At 53.3% G+C, this 23,915-nt stretch overlaps 1 protein-coding gene across 1 annotated transcript in view; it reads right to left on the bottom strand.

Annotated features, from left to right (window-relative positions):
* CAMTA1 (calmodulin binding transcription activator 1) overlaps positions 1-23,915 on the bottom strand; it is a 735,454-nt gene that overhangs the window by 355,582 nt on the left and 355,957 nt on the right. Inside the window, 1 exon segment of the mRNA XM_036025251.1 lies at positions 1,140-1,275. Within this exon segment, the coding sequence (XP_035881144.1) occupies positions 1,140-1,275 (136 nt within the window).

Raw genomic sequence — 23,915 nt, 5'->3', positions numbered from 1 at the left:
CCTTTGTTCGTCATCACAAAGCACTGTCATTGGGTGTTTTAAAAAAAAACACAGAAAACATAAACCAAAGCTCTCTCTCTCTCTGTGGGGTAGTAGGATAGAAGCCATTGGATGCTATTTTTAGCACGCGGAGAAGTGCACGGTTAACCTAGGAAAGGTCATGACGACGAGTTCGTCGCGAAGAACGTCAGCATGGAGGGGGAGCGGCCGAGCCCGCGAGGGCTGACGGCCCTGGTGAGCCACCCCGGCGCTAGTGGGCCCCGGAGCCCTTCCTGTGACCGCTTTGAATGACCAGGCGGGTCCCAAGCCCGCTCCTTGGCTCCTGGCTGAGACAGCCCCTGCCCCTCCCAGGAGGACCCTTCAGGAGGACCCGCAGGACGCAGAGAAGCCGGTGCTCACTGCTGAGGAGGCTGCGAACGCATCACGGCCCTGTCCTTTCCTCTGGCACTGTGGCACGTGGCTCGGGCCCTGGAGCCCTGGGAAGAGGAACCAGGGGACGTGCCCACGGCTGCCCGTGAGAGCATCTGTGCCATCGGAGCGGCAGGGAAACTGGGCTGTACCCCATCTTCCCTGGGACCCAGACTGAAGTTTGCACGAGATACCAGGATGTGTTCTGCAGTCTCACCGCCACCCCAGCCTGGCAACGACAACCCCAGCCCATCGGGTCACCCATGACACCTGCCAGCTCCCTGAGACCGAACCACACCGAGGGGCACAGGAGGGTTTGTTGGTAGAGGGGGGTGAGGCCACACTCCACTTGGGGGTTACCAGCTCCCTGGAGGCCACCCAGGCCACCTTGGGAGGAGACCCGGAGGCGGCTCCCCCGCCCCGGCACCTGCAACTCTCCGTGCATGAGGAGGCCCCTCTGGGATCAACACAGCGCACGATGCTGTGGGAACCCTGCCGATCCTGGCCCCGAGGGGGAGGGGCGTCTCAGGGAGATCGGTGTCACGGAGAACCCGACGGGAGGGCTGGGGGCTGCAGGGTGAGAAGGGAGAAGAAGAGAAGACCAGCAGGGCCTTGGCAAACGAGAGCGCGCTTGACAGGGCCGACGGGCCCCCAAGCCCTGGGACGGGTCAGTCCCGTCCTCCGTGCGGCCCGGGGGGGAGGGCAGCGGTGGGGCCGGCCCCCATCTTTACCTCCACTCCCTGGACCTTCAGCTTCATGTGGTCCTCGCGGGTGGTCTTCCCGTCTTTCCGCTTCTTCCAGCAGTACCCGTCCTTCCTGTACTTCACCTTCTTCCTGTTGTAGAGGATCATGGAGCCATTCTGCGGCCTGGGGACGACAAAGGGTTAAGTTACCGAGAGAGCCGAGCAGGAGACAAATTTATGGGGAGAGAGAGGCCCCGTAGACCAGGAAAACTCTCTGCAGGAGAGCAATATTCCACAGTCGCCGGAACGTCATTTTTCACCTTTTACTGCAGCTCCCTGGATTAACCATGCTTTATGGCCGGCCAAAATTTGCTTGTGGATTTGGTGCCTAATGAATTAAATGTGTCAATGATAGGCTGAAAAACATCCCCTTAGTAATCGTCGCCATCTAATCGGGATATACGATGCCGGGGCCTGGGCTCCGCGTCGAAAAGGAGGAAAGACAGAGCAAGCGAGGAGAGCCAGGCTGTCGCGGCAGCCCGCAATATCTTATCTCTCCCGGAAAGATTTTCCGCCTATCTTTTAATCCATCACCCAGCATTAGGAAATAAATAAGTTTACACGGACGCAGGATGACTATGCGAGGGACAGGCCGATGGAAGACGCGTCGCGAGCCCGAGGGCTCCTGATTCACCGCCTGCGTCGGGTCAGGGCCGCGACGGGGCAGCCAGCGCACCCTCCCCCGGAGCTAAGCCCCCGGTTCCTTCCCATCTGGGCTCCAGCTGTCGGAGGACCCAGGGACCACCAGGTAAATTTGTCTGCTCGGCCCACCACCGCCGTGTCTTACGAAAATAGTTGCTCTCTTGCTAAATGCTAGGAGTGGGGTGGCTGTTCCGGCACCATTTAGAAAGCACACATGAGAAGCACCTTAAATTTCCCTCCAAGAAGCCACGCATGCGCCACGGGGAGCAGAGGGGGCTCACCTACCCCCCCCCCCCACAGTCGCAGCTGCCACGGATTCTGGTTTGGAAGCACCAAGGGGACGCAGAGCCCCACTCCCGTGGCCATGGTGGGCGAGCGCTGCGGGCAACCACTTCCGGAGCAGAGCTGTGGCGGGTGTGGGGGGGTCCGACCTTCGGGGAAGACTCCCCTGGAAACGGACAGCGCACCCCTCGTCCTCCGTCCCTGCCCGCAGCCGCTCCGTGCCGCGCTGCACCCGGATGCTCAGCACAGAGGAAGGAACGGCACGTGGCCGCGCACGCACGAGACCCGCTCGGGTGGGCATTCCACGTCACTCCCTGCTGGTGCAGAGCAAGGGGCTTCCTCTCAGGCAGGTGGCTCCGCCGCTCCGCCACAGCACAGGCCGGGGGTGGGGGTGACAGCCGCCTCCCCGGGCCCCGGGTCAGGGGCCTCCGCCCCGCCCTTCTGCGCCCCTGTGAACAGCAGAGCCATGTCACAGGCAGGCACAGGACACCGGCTCCTGGTGCCTTACTACTCTACCGTGTGGGGGGAAAGAAAACCACGCCAGGGCTGCCATGCCACGACACCGCGCCGGGGTGTCAGCGGCTAACTGCAGCCCCTCCCCAGCAGGGCTGCGCCCGTCAGCCATGGGGGGGGCGACCGAACACCAGCCCCACGGGAACTTCAGACTCTCGGCACCTCGTGGTTTGCCGCTCGCAGTGCAACCGGTATGTGCCTGTTGGTTTCCGCCCTAAGTCGGCACAGAGGACAGCCATGGGGAAACAGCCCCCTGTGCCTGTCACAAGGCTGTCACCGGACGGTCCCTGCGTCGCCCTGACAACCGGACAGCCCTCTTCCATTTCTCTGCAGCAGCAGGCAGGCTGGAACGCAGGGCTGGCTGGGCCCTGCCCCGGGCATGGGCACCTGGCCTTCAGGGCGCGGCAAGCCCCGCCCCCTGGAAGACCCAGGAGGCAGGCCCCCAAGTCCCACTGCTGTGCTCAGGGCCGCTGCCCCAGGAGTAAGCGAAGGGCCGTGTCTGATCCACCAGACGGCTCTGCACTTGTCTCCGGCCCTCTGAGCCTGCTGAGAGTGCGGCAGGTGGGGGGAGCCCCAGGCCCCCCAAACCCCATCTGCTGCTGGAGACACGGCCTCAGTGCAATCCCACAGCCTGCGGGCTTAGACGGGGCCCTGCCCCCTTGCCCCCCGAAACCTGGTCAAGAACCTCGGCAGTGTCTTCAGGCCACCTGTCCCCAGACTGTAACTGGTGAGACTCCCCAAAACACTGCCACAGCCACAGTCAGAGTCACAACTGCACCTACGCAAGGAGACCCATCTCCTTCTGGTGACCTGACCTTTATTTTTATTTTTATTTTTTTTGAGATTTTATTTATTTATTTTTAGAGAGGGAAGGGAGGGAGAAAGAGAGAGAGCGAGCAAAACATCAATGTGCGGTTGCTGGGGGTCATGGCCTGCAACCCAGACATGTGCCCTGACTGGGAATCGAACCTGTGACACTTTGGTTCGCAGCCCGTGCTCAGTCCACTGAGCTACGCCAGCCATGGCTTGTGACCTGACCTTTATATTTGAGGGGGCAGCAGACTATGTAACCCCAAAAGATGCCATTTGGACATGCAGATTATTTTCAGCTGAAGGCAATCGAGGCCTAACAGACTCAAGGAGAGTCTTTTTTTTTTTTTTTACCTCTCTTCCAACTAACGGGAAAAGCTCTGCGGGGAGCCTGCACCAGGAAGGAGGCTGTAAGGCTTCTTCCTCTGTGGGGCTGAGCAAGCATCTGCCTACCCGACATGGGCTCTCCCCGTCCTCCTGAGAGCTGCCTTCCCACCCTGTGGTCCACACCCCTGCCTCCCCGCCCCCCCAGCTCAGGACAGCCTAGAAGCCTCAGTTCTCAGACCCTCCGGGAGCCTCACCTTTGGAGGGCTCTCTGGTGTGCACAAAATTAAACTTGGATTTTTCCTGCTGTCATTCTGTCTTACGTCAATCTAACTATTGCGCCAGGCGAAGAACCCAGAAAGGAGAAGGGAGAAGGTTTCGCCCCTTCAGTTCCGGCACCTAACGTGGGGCTGGACACCGCTCCCTCCGGGGCCACTGCAGCTGAACGGCCCCAGGACCCAGGACAAGTGCCAGCAGGAGACGAGACTCTCCCCCCCTCGGGCCCCCGGATCTCTGCCAGCGGGTCCCCTGGAGGTGAGAGTGGGGCAGGGCCTTGTCCTTTGTAACCTCAGATCAGCGGGGGAGTGTACCTGGGGAGCGGTTCCCGGGGTGCGGAGGCTGTTTTTCTGCCACTGTGCCATGCGTCTGGCGGAGGAGAGCCGCACGGCAGCACGCAGGCACTGGGTCCGGCACGCCCGCTGTCGGAGCCGGACTCACAGTCCGGGGAGTCCACAGCCCCCCCCCCCAGACCAGCATTAGTTTGGGCAAACGCTGCTGTGCGCCCCCTGAGGGAACGAACACCGGGCGAGGTTACGTCCGGAGAGCTGGGCTTGGTGACCAGGGAGAACACTCTCTCTGGCCCCCACCAGCCCGCAGGGCCAGCGGGTGTATGCACCCCCACGCACTGGGCGGCCCGCCACACAGACGGGGTCCTGAGACAGGAAGGTCACAAGGAGCATTCTCTTTGGCTGTGCCAGCTCTCGGGGAGTTTGTCAGAAGGGGGCCCGGTCCACAGGGGGCCTTGATTGTCTTGCCAGTGTCAGACAAGCCCCATTCCAGGGGCGCCTGCCTGGTGTGTCCGACCAGCTGGTCTGGACTGGAGGTGCCTCGCGTCCTTGTGGGCCACCGCACCACCTGCAGTACCCCGCTCTTACCGCTCGGGACAATGACAAGGAAGGTCGTTTTCTTTCCGAAGGCAAATGAGAATGAACTTTCCAGATCTTGCCAAAGGACTGCGTCCTGGCACCCTCTTTTTGGATGCCCCTGGGGCCCACAGGTAAGCCGTAAAAAGGCTTACTGGTTTGAGGATTTAACCTAAGATCCTACTCATCTATGATCAGATAACGGGTCCTTTGAACTGACTGTGTTTAAAATAAAAATTCTCTTCAGAGAGAACTCTCATCCCAAACAATTGTCTCACTGGCACCTATGGCAAGACCAAGCTGCAAAGTGAATACAAAGGAACAGGGCCTTAATAAGATGGAAAATAGAAATAGACTTAAAACCCAAACTAGCCCTGGCTGGCGTAGCTCAGTAGATTGAGCGCAGGCTGCGAACCACAGCATCACAGGTTCGATTCCCAGTCAGGGCACATGCCTGGGTTGCAGACCATGACCCCCAGCAACCGCACATTGATGTTTCTCTCTGTCTCTCTTTCTCCCTCCCTTCCCTCTCTAAAAAATAAATAAATAAAATCTAAAAAAAAATCTTATTAAAAAAAGAAACTAAAGTCACATCCAACATATAGTCCCCTCCTTCAAACCTGGCTCCGCCTCCTCAGCAAATCGTAGCCCCCCCACACCTGCACCTGCACCTCCCACGCCTGCCCTGGGTTCCCCCTCCCCGTAAAACCAGAGAGCTCTCCAGCCCGGCCCCTGGGCCCGAGCACCCAGGCTGCTCGTGTAAATTCGGGGAGTGGGAGCGTGGAAGCGGATTCCCAGAAACCCCAGGGGTGGGGGCGGGGGGCAGACAGAGGGGCTCACTTTCCCAGCTTGTCACGGGCTTCGCCACCTGCACAGGCAGGCAGGCAGGCAGGCAGCCGCATCTGAGACACCCCCCGAAGAATCCTGTGTCCCCCGCACGGCCGCAGGCCTTTTACACTATAAAGCCCTCTCACGTTCCCGTTCGGAAGACCCAACCACATTCAAAGAGGGATTTTAAACCGTGAATGGCCATTTCACAGCCCCATTCGCAGGGACCTTCTGGGGGAGGGGGGCATTCCCACCCGTGGCTGACAAGCTGGAAGACCCCAGAGGAACCCCCCCAGGGAGGAGACAGGCACCCCCCAGACCCTCCTGGGAAAGGCCAGGAAGCGGCTTAGCCGGAGGCCGGTGCTCAGGACGAAGAGCAACCCTGGTGGGGGCCGCTCGCCTGGGTAAACTGGTCTTGGGTTAACCTGAGCCCCTAGAAGGAAGAACCTGAGACCTTCCCTGAACGCTTTACAAAGGCTTTTCAAAGGCGCATCGCACTGAACCCTGAGGTCCCGGGACGCAGGCATCTTCCAGTGTCCACCTCAGCGGAAAACTCCCTCCCTGGTACGAAAAGGCAGATTCAGAATCGCGTGGTTGGGCAGGCTAGTCACCCCCGAAGCACTGTCGTGGAAAAGGCTCCCCAGTTCTTTGAGGGTCGCACGAGGAACAGAGATGAGAAGGGGGTGAGAATCCCGGTCCTTGGTTTCCAGCTTCGGTGCTCAGGGAAGGACGAGCGGAACTCCGAGAGCGACGGCGCAGACACTGGGACCTCGGGACGCCGGAACGACCCCAGACTTCTGCTAACAGACAAACGTACCCCCAGACTCCGGGGAGAAAACTTGCACCCTTTCCGTAAATCTTACCACATCTGTGAAACACACACACCCCAGGCGGTAACCAAAACGATGACTTAAGACGGAAGAAAAAGGGTGGGGCGGGCGGGGTGGGAGGGGGCAGGTCTTAAAATACAAACTGCTACAAATCTGTCTGGCCCCAAATCTAACTCAAAGCCTCCTTAAGATTACTTGTGAAGAACAAATACAAGTCTTCAAAGTATTCTCCACCAATATTAGTGCAGAGCTAAACCAAGAGCTTTATTTAGTCACCGGAGCAGATAACCTTACCTGGCCGTGTCTGCCGATGTGCATTCGCTGTCACTTGTAAACCAGTGAGTTTGATGTTGTTGCACTTGATTCATGGCTAAAGGTTTCAGATGGAAGCTATGTGAGGTCTCTGTGTGTGTCTGTGTGTTCACGCATGTCCATGGGTGTATGTTACATATGTGTAATACTTTCCTGTCTCCGGAGGGTATTGCCAAAGCTGATTTGTAAAAGAGCACTATTTAATTATCTTTAAATTCAGCACTTAAGAATGAAATATTCCTAAAACTCAAATATGAAAACAAACCCAGCCCTGGCTGGCATAGCTCAGTGGATTGAGTGCAGGCTGCGAACCAAAGCATCGCAGGTTCGATTCCCAGTCAGGTGCAGGCCATGGCCCCCAGCAACGGCACATTGATGTTTCTCTCTCTCTCTCTTTCTCCCTCCCTTCTCTCTCTAAAAATAAATAAATAAAATCTTTAAAAAAATAAATAAAAACAAACCCAACCTGTTTTTCAAGTTTACATGTTCTAACACGGTTTTCAGCAAATAAAAGCCAGCTTGTTGGCTGGTTTCATTACCACAGGCACATCTTTACAGTGACTCGCATTGAGCGTGATACTTGCATCCTACCTAGATTTACTTCGGTCACGTGACCTCAAGTTATCTCTACTACAAAATCTGTCGGCACGGAAAGTAATTTAAGATGATGGCTAACTGCTTTAGTGTCTCATGAAATTTTCATGAGTAATCATCTATTAAGAACAGGAGAATTAGATAGATGCAAGTGGAATAAGAGTTCGTACGTGAACTTTTCAACAATAATTATGTTTTATAGTCAGTCTATTTAAATAGTTTCCCAGATCTTTTTAGTAACTTGAAATCTCAGAGCTTTACTAAATTAAATTAAATGATGGGGATTTAGGAACTATCTAGACCACTTCCAAATAAGATAAAACACAGAAACATCGATTAATAGACATAAGTTGATCCACTTTTGGCTTCTTATTGCAGAGACACCGAACGTATTTTGATGTGCAGTAACATGTCTTGTGCCGCATTTTAAAAAGGTACAGTAAGAAAGCAGAGGCTTTTAGAGACTACAAAATAAATATATTCATAAACTTGCCAATCTAAAAAAATGCTGGTATAACAGGCAGGTCACAACTGCTTAGTTTTCACTAGAAATTAAGGTTTCTAAGGGTTAAGACGTCTAGTTACTAGATGCAATTAAAACTTGCTGAGATAGTAAGGGAAGTGTCTCCACGTGCCAGGGAAGCAGAAAATGTGTTTTCAGAAGAAGGTATGAGGCATGCAGATGAATTTTTGTTGAGGGAAAAGAAATAATTTTGTCCTGATTTTAAATGAGTTATATCAGAATGGGAAAAAGGAAAAACACAGGACAAAATCTCAATAAAAGAAATACAGGAGCCTTGTGAGAACAGAAATCTTGGGAAAGGAATTTTATGTGTGGTTAAACTGGCTAAGGCTGGCATGGATACAATTGTTTTTAAACATGAAAAAATGAATTTTCATATCACAAGCACACTGGTGCAAAATTAGAATTTGGTTCTCTCTCTGTTAAAAGGACAACATTTTCTTGGGTTATTGATCTCCTCTGAATAAGAGATGGTGAAAGGCTGGGTTTTGGTTTTGGTTTTTAACCTTCTGGGTAATCTGCCTTTCTAGAAAGCAAAGATTTTGTGTTTTATCAGAATAATTTCCTGTGCTTTGTGTTAACTTTATCACCAAGTCTTGTATTACATAAGTAAACCTAGTCTTTTCAATATTAAGAGCTGAGTTCTGCTCAGAACTATGTAGCCTCTGTATTTGCCTTCGAGATCTTTTGTTATCACTTCGGTTAAATGGATAACTAAGTAGGGCTTCATCATAATCTTCGATCCTGTTTAATCCAGTGTCCAAAACTTTGATATTTTTGATGCCTTCCCTCCGAACTGAATTCTAAATAAAGTCCTTTTGTCCTTGAAATAATTTGGGTTTTTTTTGGGGGGGGGGAGGGTCTCTGGAACATCTTAAAAGATTTGTTCTCTCTCCTTATAAAAAGGAAGATGTTAAACTAATAAAAAATATTTGATATGTTAAATTACTTAGGAGGCTTCTTCAGATGAGGAGTAATGCTAAGCCTTCTTCTTTACATTACATTTACACAGGCATATGAGTGTTCCAGCAATTGTATGAAAGCCTTAGAAATCAGACGTCCTGGTATAATGTTGGCACTTGTAATTCTAGTTATCATCTTAAAATGTTGTGTTGCAGAAACCAAGTTTCCTGTCATTGCATTGTAAGGAACTCTCATCAGATTTCTGACCATGACCATTTTAAAGATTTCTGTCATTTTCAGAAAGTTATTATTTTACTCTGATGCTTTTGCAAAAAGCATTCCTGCAAAGTGTTTCATCTTCAAAGAAAAACGTGGGAGGAACTCTGGCAAGTACCCTCAGATGCAGTGTCTGTGGGCTTCCAGGTCACACCACTGAACTGGGTACAGAAATCTAATGAAAAAAAACTTGATGGCTTCATAAGATTGCTAACAAGAAAGTCAACAAGAATTAATTACATGGGACTGAATGAACTAATGAGGATGATTATAATTTTTATTGCTTTGCGTTTAAAATATTGCTGCTCCTTTAATCTTTAGTTTTCCAGTTATAAGGAAACCTTTCCTCTTAAGCTATGACTAACAGCAATTGAGTAACATATATTTTTCTGAACAAGGATGAAACATTGATCGTTTTCTCTCTACCAGATCCGCCCAGAACCGGGAAACTCTTGGTGAGTATTCTTATTTTCACAGTGCAGGAGAAGTGAGAGATGCAACATGGTTCCAGCAGCAAAGGAGTCTGGGAAATGTTGGGCTCTCGGTATAACTGTTTGTGACTCCTGAACTCTCTGCAGCCTCAGGCTTGGCTGACCACCCAGAAAACCCAGAATGCCGCCCAAAGATAAACGTCAGGTCCCAAGGAAGAAGGTGAATGCAAGCACAGAGTGTGGGTAACCGCCTGATGCTGTCTGTTAACTTAGAAACGCGCCGTACCTCCTGGCGGTCTACGTGACTGCCCGCCACGTGGTTTTACTGATAACCCCCTATGAACGGGATCCTGTCCGGGAGGCAGTGGATCCTTCTGGGCCGGCCACCACGGGGCGCAGCTGCCTTGCCCACGTGTGGAAGTTTCTCCTGTTAAAGCTCCCATGACTTCGAACAAGGCTACGTGCCAGTTCCTCAGAACTGGCCCTGAATTCAGACTCTGGGGGCTTTCTCCCACACATGGTGATATAGCACAGTAAGAATCTGCCCTCCTTCCAACCGGACACAACTGTACACACTGGTTACACGACTGAGGCTTTGCCTGGAATGCCCTATTTGACGGGGGTATACACGGACTCCGCCACGACCAGACAGCTTTGAGGAATTCAGGGTGACTTTATGGGGCCCAGAAAGCCCCTGAGAAAACTCGGCTGGTACCTGGCTTACGGGGTTCCCGGCAGCCTAGCCAGGTGAGCAAGAGAGGTTGCTTCCTGGATACTTGAGGGACCTTGAGAAGAGAAGGATGCACCCAGACCTACAGGTCTGGGTATGGTGGCGCGTGGTAAGTCCTTGGTGTGGCTTCCCAGCCCGGGGAGGATCTGAAGCGTTCAGTCTGAGCTTCTTGATCAAAAGTCTCAGCAATGCAAACTTGGAGTCTATGGGGTTAATCACTATTTTTCCTGCACCTATGGAAACAAGCAGGCCAAGTTTATTAAAACTGGGCTTAATTTGCAAACAAATTAGTCCTCATGTGGCTATTTCTGATAGCAAAGGGGGCGACTGTAGAAAGAAAAATAGTGTTTCAGTAACACTTTTGTGGACATCAAACTCTAGTGCTGCTCCCTGTCTTTGCGGCTTGTTTCCCGCCTGTACGTGAACCGCACTGGGCCCTGCCTTCTTCTGGTTCCCTCCCGTGCTCAGCTGCACGCTCCACGCTGACGCTTCCGATTTTGCCCCCACCCCCTGACCTGGGTCCGGGAGAACTAAACCTGCCCAGTTGGCAGCCCTGCGAGCTGAAGGAGGACAACAGGACGTGAACTTCCGAGAAGACCCTCAGGACGTGCTGCCGCACGGCCACTCGGAAGGCTCGGCAGAGACACGCAGACCGCGCACCAGGAACGCCTGGCGGCTGGCCGCTGGCCGCCCCCGCTCCCTCCGAAGACGCTCCAGCCGGTGCAGCAGTCCGAGCTGGCCGCCCTCAGAACTCCTGCTGGCCTGACGGTCAGGCGCTCCAGGCGCGAACCAGTGTTCTTCCTGTCTCCACAGACACGTCTCTTACCAAGTGTCTGATTGCGTGCTTGAAGTGCGTTTCACGGAGCTGACCCAGACTCAGGACTGAGCTTGCAGAGATGCACCGACTCAACCAGCCTCTGCCCTGGAAACTCCTGGTCCAGTTTCAAAGGCAGGACTGAGGGGGAACAGAGTACATGACCCCCAGATACACCACTTTGGCACATGGGTTATTTGGAGCTGAAGACTCGGGAACGGTCTTTTTCAGCCTCTCCCTGGACTGCTTCGAAGACTGGAGATCGGGGCCCGGGCCAGGAGGAGAGCTGCTCCACAGACAACCCTTCGCAGCAGGAAGACCTCTGCACGGCGGGGCCGACGCCTGCTCACCGAGCACGTGCGCTTCCCACTGCCCTGTGGTCCCGGGACCCCGGCCCTCCCGTCTGTCTGCTCGGGACGGCACAGAGCCTCGGTGTCCGCACCGTGTGCGGGCCACCACCTCTGGGGCTCCGGTGCACACAAAACTAAATTTGTTTCTTCTCCTCCTGTTAACCTGCTCTGCATCCCCTTGCTCAGCTACAGCAGCTGGAGAACCCGGAAGGGAGAAGGGAAAGGCAGTTCCCTAGGCATTTTGAGAACGTGAGAGTGGCCCTGTCTTCCTTCTTCGGCAGAATGTGACCCCCCAGGGAACCAACGTGTCCACTGTAAATGGCCTTAATAAAGGGAATCATCATTTTAACTTGTGATGAGGAGCCACCTGATCACATCTAATCCACTGCTCTTAGGCCTGAGGGGCAGCTCCCCCCCCCCCCCCACGGCTTACAGGTCCTTGGCACACGGTAGAGGGAAAACCAGACCCGCTGCAGAGGGAACCGGGGCTCCCCAGTGCAAGGAAAATGAGGCCATACTGCCATCTCAGGACGCAGTGAAGGACAAGTGGAAGCTGGTGGGAGGGGCCCTGAGGGGGGGCAGCCAGGTGCTGCTCTGGGAAGAGAGAGAGGTGGGCAAGAACCACAAAAGGGGGCTGCTCGGGGAAGCCTTTAGGTAGCAGCCACCTGAGAAGAGCGGGGAGAAAGACACGGAGTCGAGGACAGAGGGTGACAGCAGCTGCAAGGAGGCACGGACGTCTTGTCACTTAATAAGGCCACCAGCTCCGAGTAAGTGCCTGGTGCTGGGCGGAGCACGCCATGTGCACGTCTACGTCTCTACATCTGTGTCTACACGGGTGTTTGCATGTGTGCATCGATGTCTACATCGGTGTCTACGTCTGCATCTCCGTGTATGTGTGCGTCTGTGTGTGTATCTGTACCTACACGTACACCTACGTGCACACCTGCACCTGCACCTACGTGCACACCTGCACCTGCACCTACGTGCACACCTGCACCTACACCTACGTGCACACCTACACCTGCACCTACGTGCACACCTACACCTACACCTACGTGCACACCTACACCTGCACCTACGTGCACACCTACACCTACACCTACGTGCACACCTACACCTACACCTACGTGCACACCTACACCTGCACCTACATGCACACCTACACCTACACCTACGTGCACACCTACACCTGCACCTACATGCACACCTACACCTACACCTACGTGCACACCTACACCTGCACCTACACCTACACCTACACCTGCACCTACGTGCACACCTACACCTGCACCTACGTGCACACCTACACCTACACCTACATGCACACCTACACCTACACCTACGTGCACACCTACACCTACACCTACGTGCACACCTACACCTACACCTGCACCTACGTGCACACCTACACCTGCACCTACACCTACACCTACACCTGCACCTACGTGCACACCTACACCTACACCTACGTGCACACCTACACCTACACCTACGTGCACACCTACACCTACGTGCACACCTACACCTACACCTACGTGCACACCTACACCTACGTGCACACCTACACCTACACCTACGTGCACACCTACACCTACACCTACGTGCACACCTACACCTACACCTACACCTACACCTGCACCTACGTGCACACCTACACCTACACCTACGTGCACACCTACACCTACGTGCACACCTACACCTACACCTACGTGCACACCTACACCTACGTGCACACCTACACCTACGTGCACACCTACACCTACACCTACGTGCACACCTACACCTACGTGCACACCTACACCTACACCTACGTGCACACCTGCACCTACACCTACACCTACACCTGCACCTACGTGCACACCTACACCTACACCTACGTGCACACCTACACCTACGTGCACACCTACACCTACACCTACGTGCACACCTACACCTACACCTACGTGCACGCCTACACCTACGTGCACACCTACACCTACACCTACACCTATGTGCACACCTACACCTACGTGCACACCTACACCTACGTGCACACCTACACCTACGTGCACACCTACACCTACACCTACGTGCACACCTACACCTACACCTGCACCTACGTCTATGAGTCCATCTCCTCCTACGTTTCTGCATCCTCACAACCCTGTGAGGGGGGTGTTACCATCCTTCCCAACACACAGATCAAGAGGAAATCGAGCCTTTCTAGCCAGAAAGAGTCATTTTGACTCCGGATCCGCCCCTAAGGGAACTGGTTTGTCAACAGTCTGCAGGGCCAGTCCAGGTTCGACTCCCAGTTCCACTCTGCCACCCATGTGACCATGAACGTCCCCAAGGCATCCCTCACCCAGAGGATGGGGATTTGGTGGGTGAACTGCTGGTTCTCTTGCCCTGTGCGAGGGACAACTCTGAGGCGACCCCAGCCTCCCACCCTGCGGTTAGAACAGCTCTGGCTGCTCCACACAGCGTCCCAGGGCCTGAGCTCCAGCTGCCCACCGAGGTGACTCGCTGGAAGAAAGGGACCTTTATTAGTGCCCCTCCCTTTCCTTCCCCACCTCACACTCCCCTGCTGGTGTTTTCTGGGGCCCCCTCCCTCGTGTCAGGGTCTCCTTCCGGGAGGAGTGACCTGAGGTTGACAGGGTAAGAGCCTCAGGGACGCAGTGCAGGAGCGCCACTGCAGGGGCCGGAGGCGCGTCAGGGAAGAAAAGTGACCCGCAGGGAGCTTTGTTCTCACCGGGGGCGCTTCCAGCCAAGTAGTACCTTTTCATCTCAGACGCTGACAGCTAGCAGCACCAGTAACACTCCGTGTAACATGGTAAAAAGATCATGGGATCAATGGGAAAACTACTGCAAACTTTAGAAGTAAAGAAGCAGGTATAAGACTAAGATACGTAATCAACAGTTTATACATATAATAGCTTATATAAATGGGTGGGTCAATGCTCACCACACAAACAGAACAGATATAAGGAATGATGGAAGTTTCCACTTACTACATAGAAAAAGAAGATTAAACACCTAGGCACAAATGTAATTAAGAAACTCCCGCCCTGGCTGGCGTAGCTCAGTGGATTGAGCACGGGCTGCAAACCAAAGTGTCGCAGGTTCGATTCCCAGTGAGGGCACATGCCTGGGTTACAGGCCACGGCCCCCAGCAACCGCACATGGATGCTTCTCTCCCTCTCTCTCTCCCTCCCTTCCCTCTCTAAAAATAAATAAATTAAAAATCTTTAAAAAAAAGAAGCTCCCCAAACTATAAAAATCTAAAAGACACATGAGTAATTTCCAATAAATGCAAAGACATAACATGTTCTTTGTTGGAAAAAGTGTAGATTATAAAAAGTTAATTTAAAAAATATATTTAATTTATAAATATAATGTAATGACGATGAGAACCTGATGAGGATTTTTTTCCTGGATATAGAGAAATTTATCATAAAATTTCTTAGGAAGGGAAAAAAAAACACCAAGAACAGCCAAAAACCTCCAATAAAGAATACCAAGGTGTGGGACTAGCCCTACCAGCTATTAATACCTTCTATAAAGCCTCTATATTTTAAAAAATATGAAATCACTGACATACAAATAGATAGAACAATAGAACAGAGTGGAAAATCCAGAAATATCCCCACTTACATACACAAATCCAGTGTACACTAAAGGAGGCACCTCAGTTCAGTTTGGGGGAGGGGACTGACTCTTTCATACACGATATGGAATAACGACAGGCATATGGAGGAGGATAAAATTGGACCCACCCCTCCTATCACACGAAAGCATAAATTCCAATGGAACAAAGATTTAAGTGTGAGAAATAAAATCATATATCCTCTAAAAGTAAGGAGCTACATTTCTGTACAACCGGAAACTTTCCTAACCGTGACTAAGAATCACGCAGCAATATTTGAAAGACAGGTACATCATTAAGTAAAAATAAACCTGCCAGGCTGGTGTGCAACGTGGCGGCACCATTCTGCACTGCGGTGGGAAGTGCATCGGGGTCCCACCGCGTCCGCATCCCCCTGGCAGCTGGCACTGTCTGTCCCTTGGATGACGGCCATCCCTGTGGGCGTGTGGCAGGGTTTCGCTTGCATCTCCCTAATGACTGATGAGGATGAACATCTTTTCGTGTGCTTGTTAGCCATTCATGTAATTCCTTGGGTGAAATGTCGACTTGAATCCTTTGCCCATTTTTAATGAATTGTTTGTCTTCTCTTTGAGTTGTAAGAGTTATTTATGTAAAATCTGGACACGAGCCCTTTATCAGACACGTGATTTACAAGAAATTTTCCCCAGTGCATGGCTTTTCTTACTCTTAATAGCTTCTTTTATTTTTTTAATTTTTAATGTTTTTCCATCACTATTTATCCCCCCACACCCTCTTCCACCTCTCCCACTCCCCTCCCCCTGTAACTACTACCCTTAAAGAGCAGAAATTTTTCATTTTGGTGAAGTCAAATTTATCATTTTTTCTTTTATGAAACATGTTTTTAATGTTATAGTCAAGAAATTTTTCGTCTAACCCGTGGTCACTGAAATCTTCTGTTGTGTTTTTTCCTAAGAGTTCCACAGTTTTAGCTCCTACATTCACATCTGTGATGCGTTCTGAGCTCATTGTTGTGTGAAGAGTGAGATTTGGGTCAGAGGTGGTTTTTGGCCCATGGATACCTAATCGCCCCAGCGTCTCGTATTTTTGTTTTGTTTTTTAAAAAGGCTATTCTTTCCATCATGGAACTGCTCTTGCACCTTTGTTGAAAAGAAATTGACTATAAACATAAAGCTTTATTTCTGGACTCCATCATCTGTTCCATTTTCCAGCCTATGATAATACTGTGCTGTCTTGGTTGTTGTGGCTTTGAAATCAGGGGGTATAAGTCCTCCAACTTTGCTCTTATTTTTCAAAATTATTCTGGGCATGCCAGGTCCTTTGTGTGCATATTTCTGTATACGTAAATTTTAAGATTAGTTTGACATTTCTGCAACAAAAACAAAAAAAAACCTGCTAAAATTTTGACAGGGGTTATATTGGAAATAACTGCCATTTAACTATATTATTGATTCTTCAAATTGCTTCCAATCACAGAACACGGAATGTCCCCCCCATTTATGTAAATCTTTAATTTCTCTCATTTAGACTTTGTAATCCAGGTTTTACACTTTGTAAATCAAATTTATCTAAGTACTTTGCATGCTATTATAAATTAAATTGTTTTCCTAATTTCAGTTTTGGATTGTTCACTTCCACTACAATCAAAATACAATTAAGTTTTGTCTATTGATATTATAAGGTGTGACCTGTTAAACCCATTTATTAGCTCTAATGATTTTTTTGCAAATGATTTAGAATCTTCTACATATATAATCAAGTCACCTGTAAATAAGCAGTTTCACTTTTTCATGTCCATTCTAAATGTCTTTAATATATTTATTTTCTTGCTTTATTGCACTAGCTAGAAGCTCTGGTGCAATGTTGAAAGAAGTGGTGAGAATAAACACCCTTGTCTCGCCCCCCATCCCAAGGGGAAAACATTCAGTTGCACCATTAAGTATGATGTGGAAAGGGTTTTGGGACCTACACGAAGAGGCTCCCATTGACCAAAGATGGGACAATTTGAGCACCAATAAAACAGTAAATACTGTGAATGAAAACACATTAAATATGTTTAAATCCGTAAGTTCATATGATCCTGCAGTACCCAAACAAAAAAATACTTGGTCCCTGTGTGTAGGATGCTAGTGACCTAACATATTGTTTTGAAAACTAAAAAAATAAATAAAAGAATAAAGACGAATAAAGAATTAGGCATTTATCTACTTCCTAGTCAGACTGTTCCTTTCGGATAGCAAATAGAGAGAGAGAGGACTCGCCTGTAAAAGTCCCCCAGCCGGTACAGGACGAAGGGAGAGAGAGTTTCACAATCACCTGGTCAACTACAGTGGAGACTCTCCATCCTCCTCACCTCGTGGCGCACACAAACTAACCACTAAAACTCTGAGACACACAAAAAATACATTTTTTGCCCATCTGACCAAAAAAGGTATAACTGTGATTCATTCACACCAGATGACAACCACCAACACAACAATAGCCACCTTTTTATTGGACAATCTAAGGGGAAAGAGGCCGGTGCCCCTGATTAAATAGTCAGGTGTCACGTGTTTTAAAAATGCTTGCCACACACTGGCTAAAAATCACTGAGTTAATGGATCATCAACAGTGACTGACATTTTGCCGTAGAAAAAAAAAAGGAGCTTGAAATGACTCAGACCTCTTGACCTAACTACCACTTCGTAAGAGCCACGGAGGGCAAAGAAGGACACAGTGAAGGACACTGCAGGGTATGGCCAGCAGCACCCAGACTGCGGGACACTGTTGGGGACAGATGTCGTGGATTCTTCAACAAACCCAGTGAGAACGTGAGTAGGAGCTTTCTGAACTGGGAATATACAGGTTAAAAGAGAGAAAGAAAAAGGTACATAAACCAGTTGCAACGTGTAGACCTTACTTGAATACTGAGGGGGAAAAAACAAAACCTTAAAAAAAATAAGGCATTTGTGAAACAACTGGAATTTTAAACAGCGACCGGATATTTAATGTGATTTAGAATCATTATTAATTTTAAAGAGCAATAATTGTGGTGCAGGAGTATTTTTTTATATTTCTCTAAAATATAAGGTCTAATAAAATCATGGAGTGTCTAAGATACGCCTCAAAATAGCGCGTGTGGCGGTGGAAGGGGTGATGAAACACAGCCAGCCACGTGCTGGCCACAGCAGGGAGCGGATGATGAGCACATGGAAGCTCATTGTACCAGGTTACCTGCAGATGCACATAGTTGAAATTGCCCATAAGAAGTCTTTAGAAAGGAGACGGTCATGAGATTTGGAGGGCACTCAAATCTTGGTCCTAAGAGCTCCAGGACCTGGACCAAGTTACTCGACCTCTTCATTGTAGTAGACGTGATGCACACACGGTGCACAGCACGCCGCCTGCCATATGATGCGTGTTCTTTGCGACGGATGACGACAAACGCGGCGCCTTTTGTGGGGCCCCCTCCCGGGAACGATGGCGGAAGGGCTTGGGAAGGGATGGAACGGCGCGGTGTCGGACACGGCTGGGAGGTGCACCCGCCGCACAGGCCGCCCGCCCCTGAGCACCTGAGGCGCACACACTTGCCCGTCACCTCAGGGTGTGGCGCACCCTCCAAACTGGGTGGCTGGAAGGCAGCTGCTGACTGAGTTCGAGGGGTCGTGTGTTCCGGAGAGTTCTGTGTGTGGGTATTCAACGGGAATTCATGGAACGGCAGGGGGTTGCACCCAAGACTACGTTATATTAATCCAACGGTCTGCATTCTCTTTCCGGTGCCTGAGCTAAGTCTGGAGACCAGGTACCCACCACCGCTCAGGTTCACGGCTCCTGCCCCGAGAGCCCCTGCTCTCCCTGTCACTAACCAGTCAGTGACAAGACCTTCACAACCACCGAAAATCCCACGCAGACAACCGCAGCCCGGCTCGCTTCTCCGATGACTGCAGACCCCTCAGGGCTAGCCTCGCAGCGGCCCGCCACCCCGGCCCGGGCCGGAGGCCACGGACCTTGAGCAGTGCACTCGGATTCGGCGGAGGAGCTACTGCGCTGCTGAATTTATACGGCCTGCCCTTGCCGCCTCCCTCTGAAACCAGACGGTGCCCTTGTTCCTGTGAGTGATAGCTGGGTGGCTTCTAAACAGAGAGCATCTGCAAAGCATCTCCCTTTCTTCCGGCCGGCATGCAAACCCTGGGCGGGGCCCTTCCCTTTCTTCTCCCCGGCCTCGGCCCCAGCCCTCCCACCACAAGGCACGTGGGGAGGCCCGGCCAGCGGGAAGGGGAGCCCCTGCGGTTCCAGCCGCCTCCAAGCCCTGACCCCAGAAGTAAAGAGGCCCCCGTGGCGGGCGTGAACTGCCGTGCCCGAGGGCACTGGGTGCCCTCCTAGGCCGGCACCAAAGCTCTGCTGCAGGGGGCGGGCAGGAGCCGGGCAACGCCGTCCCTGGCTGCGGCTTACGGGTTTTACGTGCCCACGCTTTTCCCTCTGAGCTTCCAGCACGGAACCACCTGATTTAAATGCATTGTCAGAAGCACGGAGCCTGGTCCAAAATGTCAACAATAAGCGTGACAACAATTACTATGACAACAAGGGCAGCCATCTAGCTGGCACACGGTGTGTCGGACACAGGGCAAAGCCCTTTACACCTGTCTCTGATTCTTGTCCCGTGACAACGGTCACCCTTGTTTCACAGGTGAGACGGGGCACGGAGACGGAAACAACTTCCCCAAGGTCACGGAGCTGCTGAGGACAGACCCGGCGGACTAGCCCGCTGCACGGCTCCCTGGCATCCTGCTGTGAATCCCTGGCACGGCCAAGGTGCCCTGTCCCCTCCTGTCACGGCAGCGACCCAGGGCACTTGCAGGGCCTGTGAGAGCCGCTCACGGTGGACGGCTTCTTACAAAGGAAGGATCACTTGGGCCCGGTTTAAATTGTTCCTATAGCTCTTCCTTTTGTTGCCAGGGAGGAAAGGCATCTGCAAAAGGAATGTCTCCTCTGCTTATCTCCCTCGCACACAGACCCAGCGACAGCGGTAATTGATGGCCACGGCGCAGCTAGGTTGATAGAGCGCCAACCGGGAACCTGAGGAGCCGCTGCGGCAGCCCGGATCTCACCGGGAGGGGCTGGTTTATGAACTTTCAACCTGGCGTCTTCTTCCGACTTGTTTATAGGGTCTCCGTGACTTGGGGGACAAGGGACGAGGGAGCTGGTGGGGACCGCTGCATCCTCATCCCCCACCCCACCCCCGCCCCAACGGGCCGCTCCGAGCTATTTATGGAGTGACAAGGGAGAAAGGGCTGTCAGGCCCAGCCCGGACTGCAATCTGCCAGATATGAAAACCAATTGGTTTTCATAATAAATTCCAGCTGGAGCCATAGAAATAATAAGGACGAGGAGAAGGTAACACCAATTTGCTTGATTTGATTAGCTCCTTCTTGGGCAGCGCAACCCTGGCTCCTTTTCATTAAAATAAGGGCAAATTGAAAATTGTGAGAGAGGCTTTCTTATCAGGGAGCAAACGACGGGGCACGCTGCACGCCTGAAGCCCCCGGCAGCCACGGGGTGCCGGCGCGGTGCCTGGCCGCGCTGTGTCGCAGGACGGTGCCCAGAGCCTGCGCTCCCAGGAGGAGGCGGCCCCTTCCAGGACCTGCCCCGGGCGCCTGTGGAGCGAAGGCGGCCCCCGCCCTGGCGCCATCCCCACCTACAGTGCTGAGTTAGAGCAGTCTCGCCCGGGCCCCGCTGAGACCCCCGGGGAGAGGCCCGCCCCTGCCCCCCGCCAGCCACACGGGGCACCCCAGGAGGAGTGTGCGCCTGACTTCCTGTGCACCTACACCCTCATCACAGTGGCTGGGACACGTTAGTGGGGGACTGAGAGCGGAATGAGGGGCCGCTCAAGCTTCCAGAACTTGGAGACAAAAGCCGGTTTGTATTTCCCGAGGATCGTTAAATGCGGGCTGCTGACCACAGTTCTGGTCCCTTCCACTGCCGCTGGAGGTCGCTGGAAGGAAAAGGCTGCCCACGCGGGGGTGCAGGAATGGCTCCGGGAAAGTCTGCGGGGACCCTGCTCTCCCGGAGCTCCCGGGGTGCTCAGCGGGAAGTTCCAGTGGGACACACTCAGAGAGGCAGTCGGCTAGTATTTACTGAGCAGATACGGTGGGCCGGACCTCTGTGTAAGGTGCTCTGGGTGCCGCTGGGGACAGAGGGCCCAAGCCCTGATTTTAGGAAGCTTGGGTCCAGTTGAGGGGGACGGAGCCCGCCGTGTGCCGGCCTGGAGCTGGAGGGGAGAGAGGACGCACACCAGGACCTTTGGCAGACAAGCGGGCGTGTCCGGTAACAGCCGGTGGCCAGGTGCTGACGGGCAGCCGGGGAGGCGTCCTCCAGGACAGAGCCCCTGGGCAGAAGCCTGGACGGAGGTGAGGGCACACCCACAGGCTCCGCGGTGGAGCTTTCCCGCAGGGACAGCCGCGAGGTCAGCGGCGTGAGAAATGTGCCTGGGGCGTGGCTGGAGGGCAGAGAAGTAGCGTGTGGGGGGAGGCGAAGACGAGGCCAGAGAGCAGGGCAGGCCTGGGTCGGGGGCCTTGAATGAGAGCGGACTTCGTTCCGAACGTGCTGGAAGACACCATCGGCCCGGCAACGCGGGTGTGCTATCTGCCACGGAGGGGGCGTGAGGGGTCTGGGTTTGGACGTCACGGTGGGTGCCACGAAGAGAAAGCACGGGCAGCACGAGAGGCTGCGTCTAGTTTGGGGCGGGAGGGTCGCCCCCTGCCCCCACCCCCTCTGAGATCCCGAACTTCACCTTCACAGGGACGGGAGGCGACAGGGTTTTAAGCAGAGAAACGGGGTGACCGTTTAGACTCGGCGTGTCTGACTCCCCCAGACTGGGGCCTGTTCTAGCGCCTCCTCCACTCGCGTCCTAACAGCCTGTAAACAGTAAACACTCCATAAATGCTCATCAAGGGAGTGAGTTTGTCGAGCAACTCGGTGGCTGGAACAAAGGAAACCCCTTCTCTTTTCCCGAACGCAAACAGAAAACACCTCTTGCACGTCAAGTGTCTGAGCTGTGACGAAGAACAGGAAAGAAAGGGGGTGAGCAAACGCCGGCCCTCCCCGGGCTCAGGACCACCGGGAAGGGGGGACGTCCACTCCTCGGCCCAGTGCGGCCCGGGGGTCGGGGGCCGAGGCCGGCGGGGCAGCGCACAGACACCCGCTGCGCGACCCCGCTGACGTCTCACTTGGCCGGCACCGTGGCCCTCGACAGAGCCTGGCACTTGCACAGGCCCTCACCTGTCACATTCCAACACCGATATTTTATGAATAATCCCATGTAAATCTGAGGGAAAATTAATGTGTCACCGCCTAGCAGGAAGGACTAAACATCTCAATGTGACGGTCTGTTAGAGTTGTCATTTATCATTAGCATGCGACTCCAGAATGTGGGGAGCTCTCGGGACCATGAATCTCTGGGAATTAGCTTCGGGTCCAATTATTCCTGCCCCCCCCACCTACCTGAGAGATAAATCCTGTCTCGGTGGGAGGGAGAAAAGAAGGAAAAGGGGAGGAGGGCGTTCACGGCGCTCCTGCCTGGCTGCATCCATTTTTCTCGAGGAGACAAGGCAATATTCATTTTGTGCGAAGGGAATAGGGCGACACGCCAAAGGCCAATAAATGGAGCCGTTCTGATGAAAACTTCCTCAAATCAAATGTAGGGGAACCTCTTAATGGGCTTTGTTCTTCCTCTCCATAATCCATAACTATTAAGAGAAAGACGGGCGGGGAGGGGGCGCCTGCCGCCAAGGGGGGGGGGCTGTGTAAACATTGGGCAGGGCCGCCTTCCAGGGAGACCCGAGGAGGCCGCAGCCACCCCGGTCTCCGTGCCCCGACACGTGCTTCCCGTGGCCACTCCCTGCCAGGCACTGCCACAGGCTCGGGGCACAGCACAACCAACAGGCACACGGGGTGGGGCCGCAGGGAGCTTCTCCTCCAGGTGAGGAAATCTTCCAGTAAACAGATAAAGTAACAACAGGTAAGTGCCTCAGAGGAGATAACCCTAGATAAGAATTCTGTGCATTGAGATAGAACTGTTCTGTCCAGTAACTTTTGTTTTTAATATTTAGTGCCAAACACCAGAAGGCGCTGTGGAGCGCATCAGACTCCTGGTTGCAAAGCCGACAGGACGGCGGGGACGAAGACGTGGGTTGTCCAGGCCAGGGGCGGGGGGGGGGGGGCGGCCGTGAGGGCCCAGCGAGCCCCGGGGAGCCCTGCCCCAGCTGACCGCACCGTCCAGGCGCTGCAGACGGAACCCAGGGTGCAAGGGCCATCCTCCACTCGCCCACGTGGGGCAGGAGGGCTGGGGCCAGGGACGGAGGGCTGAGACTAGGAGGCCCCCAACAGGCCCGCTCCCTCCGCTGGGTCCATCAGCCCTGGGAGGTGTCTCCCCTCGATCAGACCCCGCCGTGCCTTCCGCTGGCACGTGTGTGTGCGACGCCCTCAGGACACTGGCAGGCGGAGCCACCCCTGCCCCCGCCGCCTCCTGAGAGCAGGCTGTTTTGTGCAGCTAAAAGGATTACATCCTTTAACCGGCACAATCCCATCAGGCAGCTGCTAGTGGCTTAGGAAACCACCCGTCAGAGGTGACAAATGTCTCAAGGTCACAAAGCAGCCAAGCGCAGGCTGAGTGCAGCCCCGGCCTGTCACGGCCCCCTCCCCCCACACCCGGTCTCGTGACTGTGGAGTCACACGTCCGTCGGCTCTCTGGACACCTCACACCACACGCACCTTAGCCGAGCGCCTGACGAGCCCTGGGGCCTCGCGGGGCCTGCCTCCCCCATCCTCCCCTCCCTCCTGCCCGCCCCTCCCCTCCAGACCCGGCCCAAGTGACGTTTG

The sequence above is a fragment of the Phyllostomus discolor genome, chromosome 5, assembly GCF_004126475.2.
Source record: "Phyllostomus discolor isolate MPI-MPIP mPhyDis1 chromosome 5, mPhyDis1.pri.v3, whole genome shotgun sequence".
Lineage (NCBI taxonomy): Eukaryota > Metazoa > Chordata > Mammalia > Chiroptera > Phyllostomidae > Phyllostomus > Phyllostomus discolor.
Note: the sequence above shows the minus strand (reverse complement) of the source record. Positions and strands in the feature narration are given on the sequence as shown.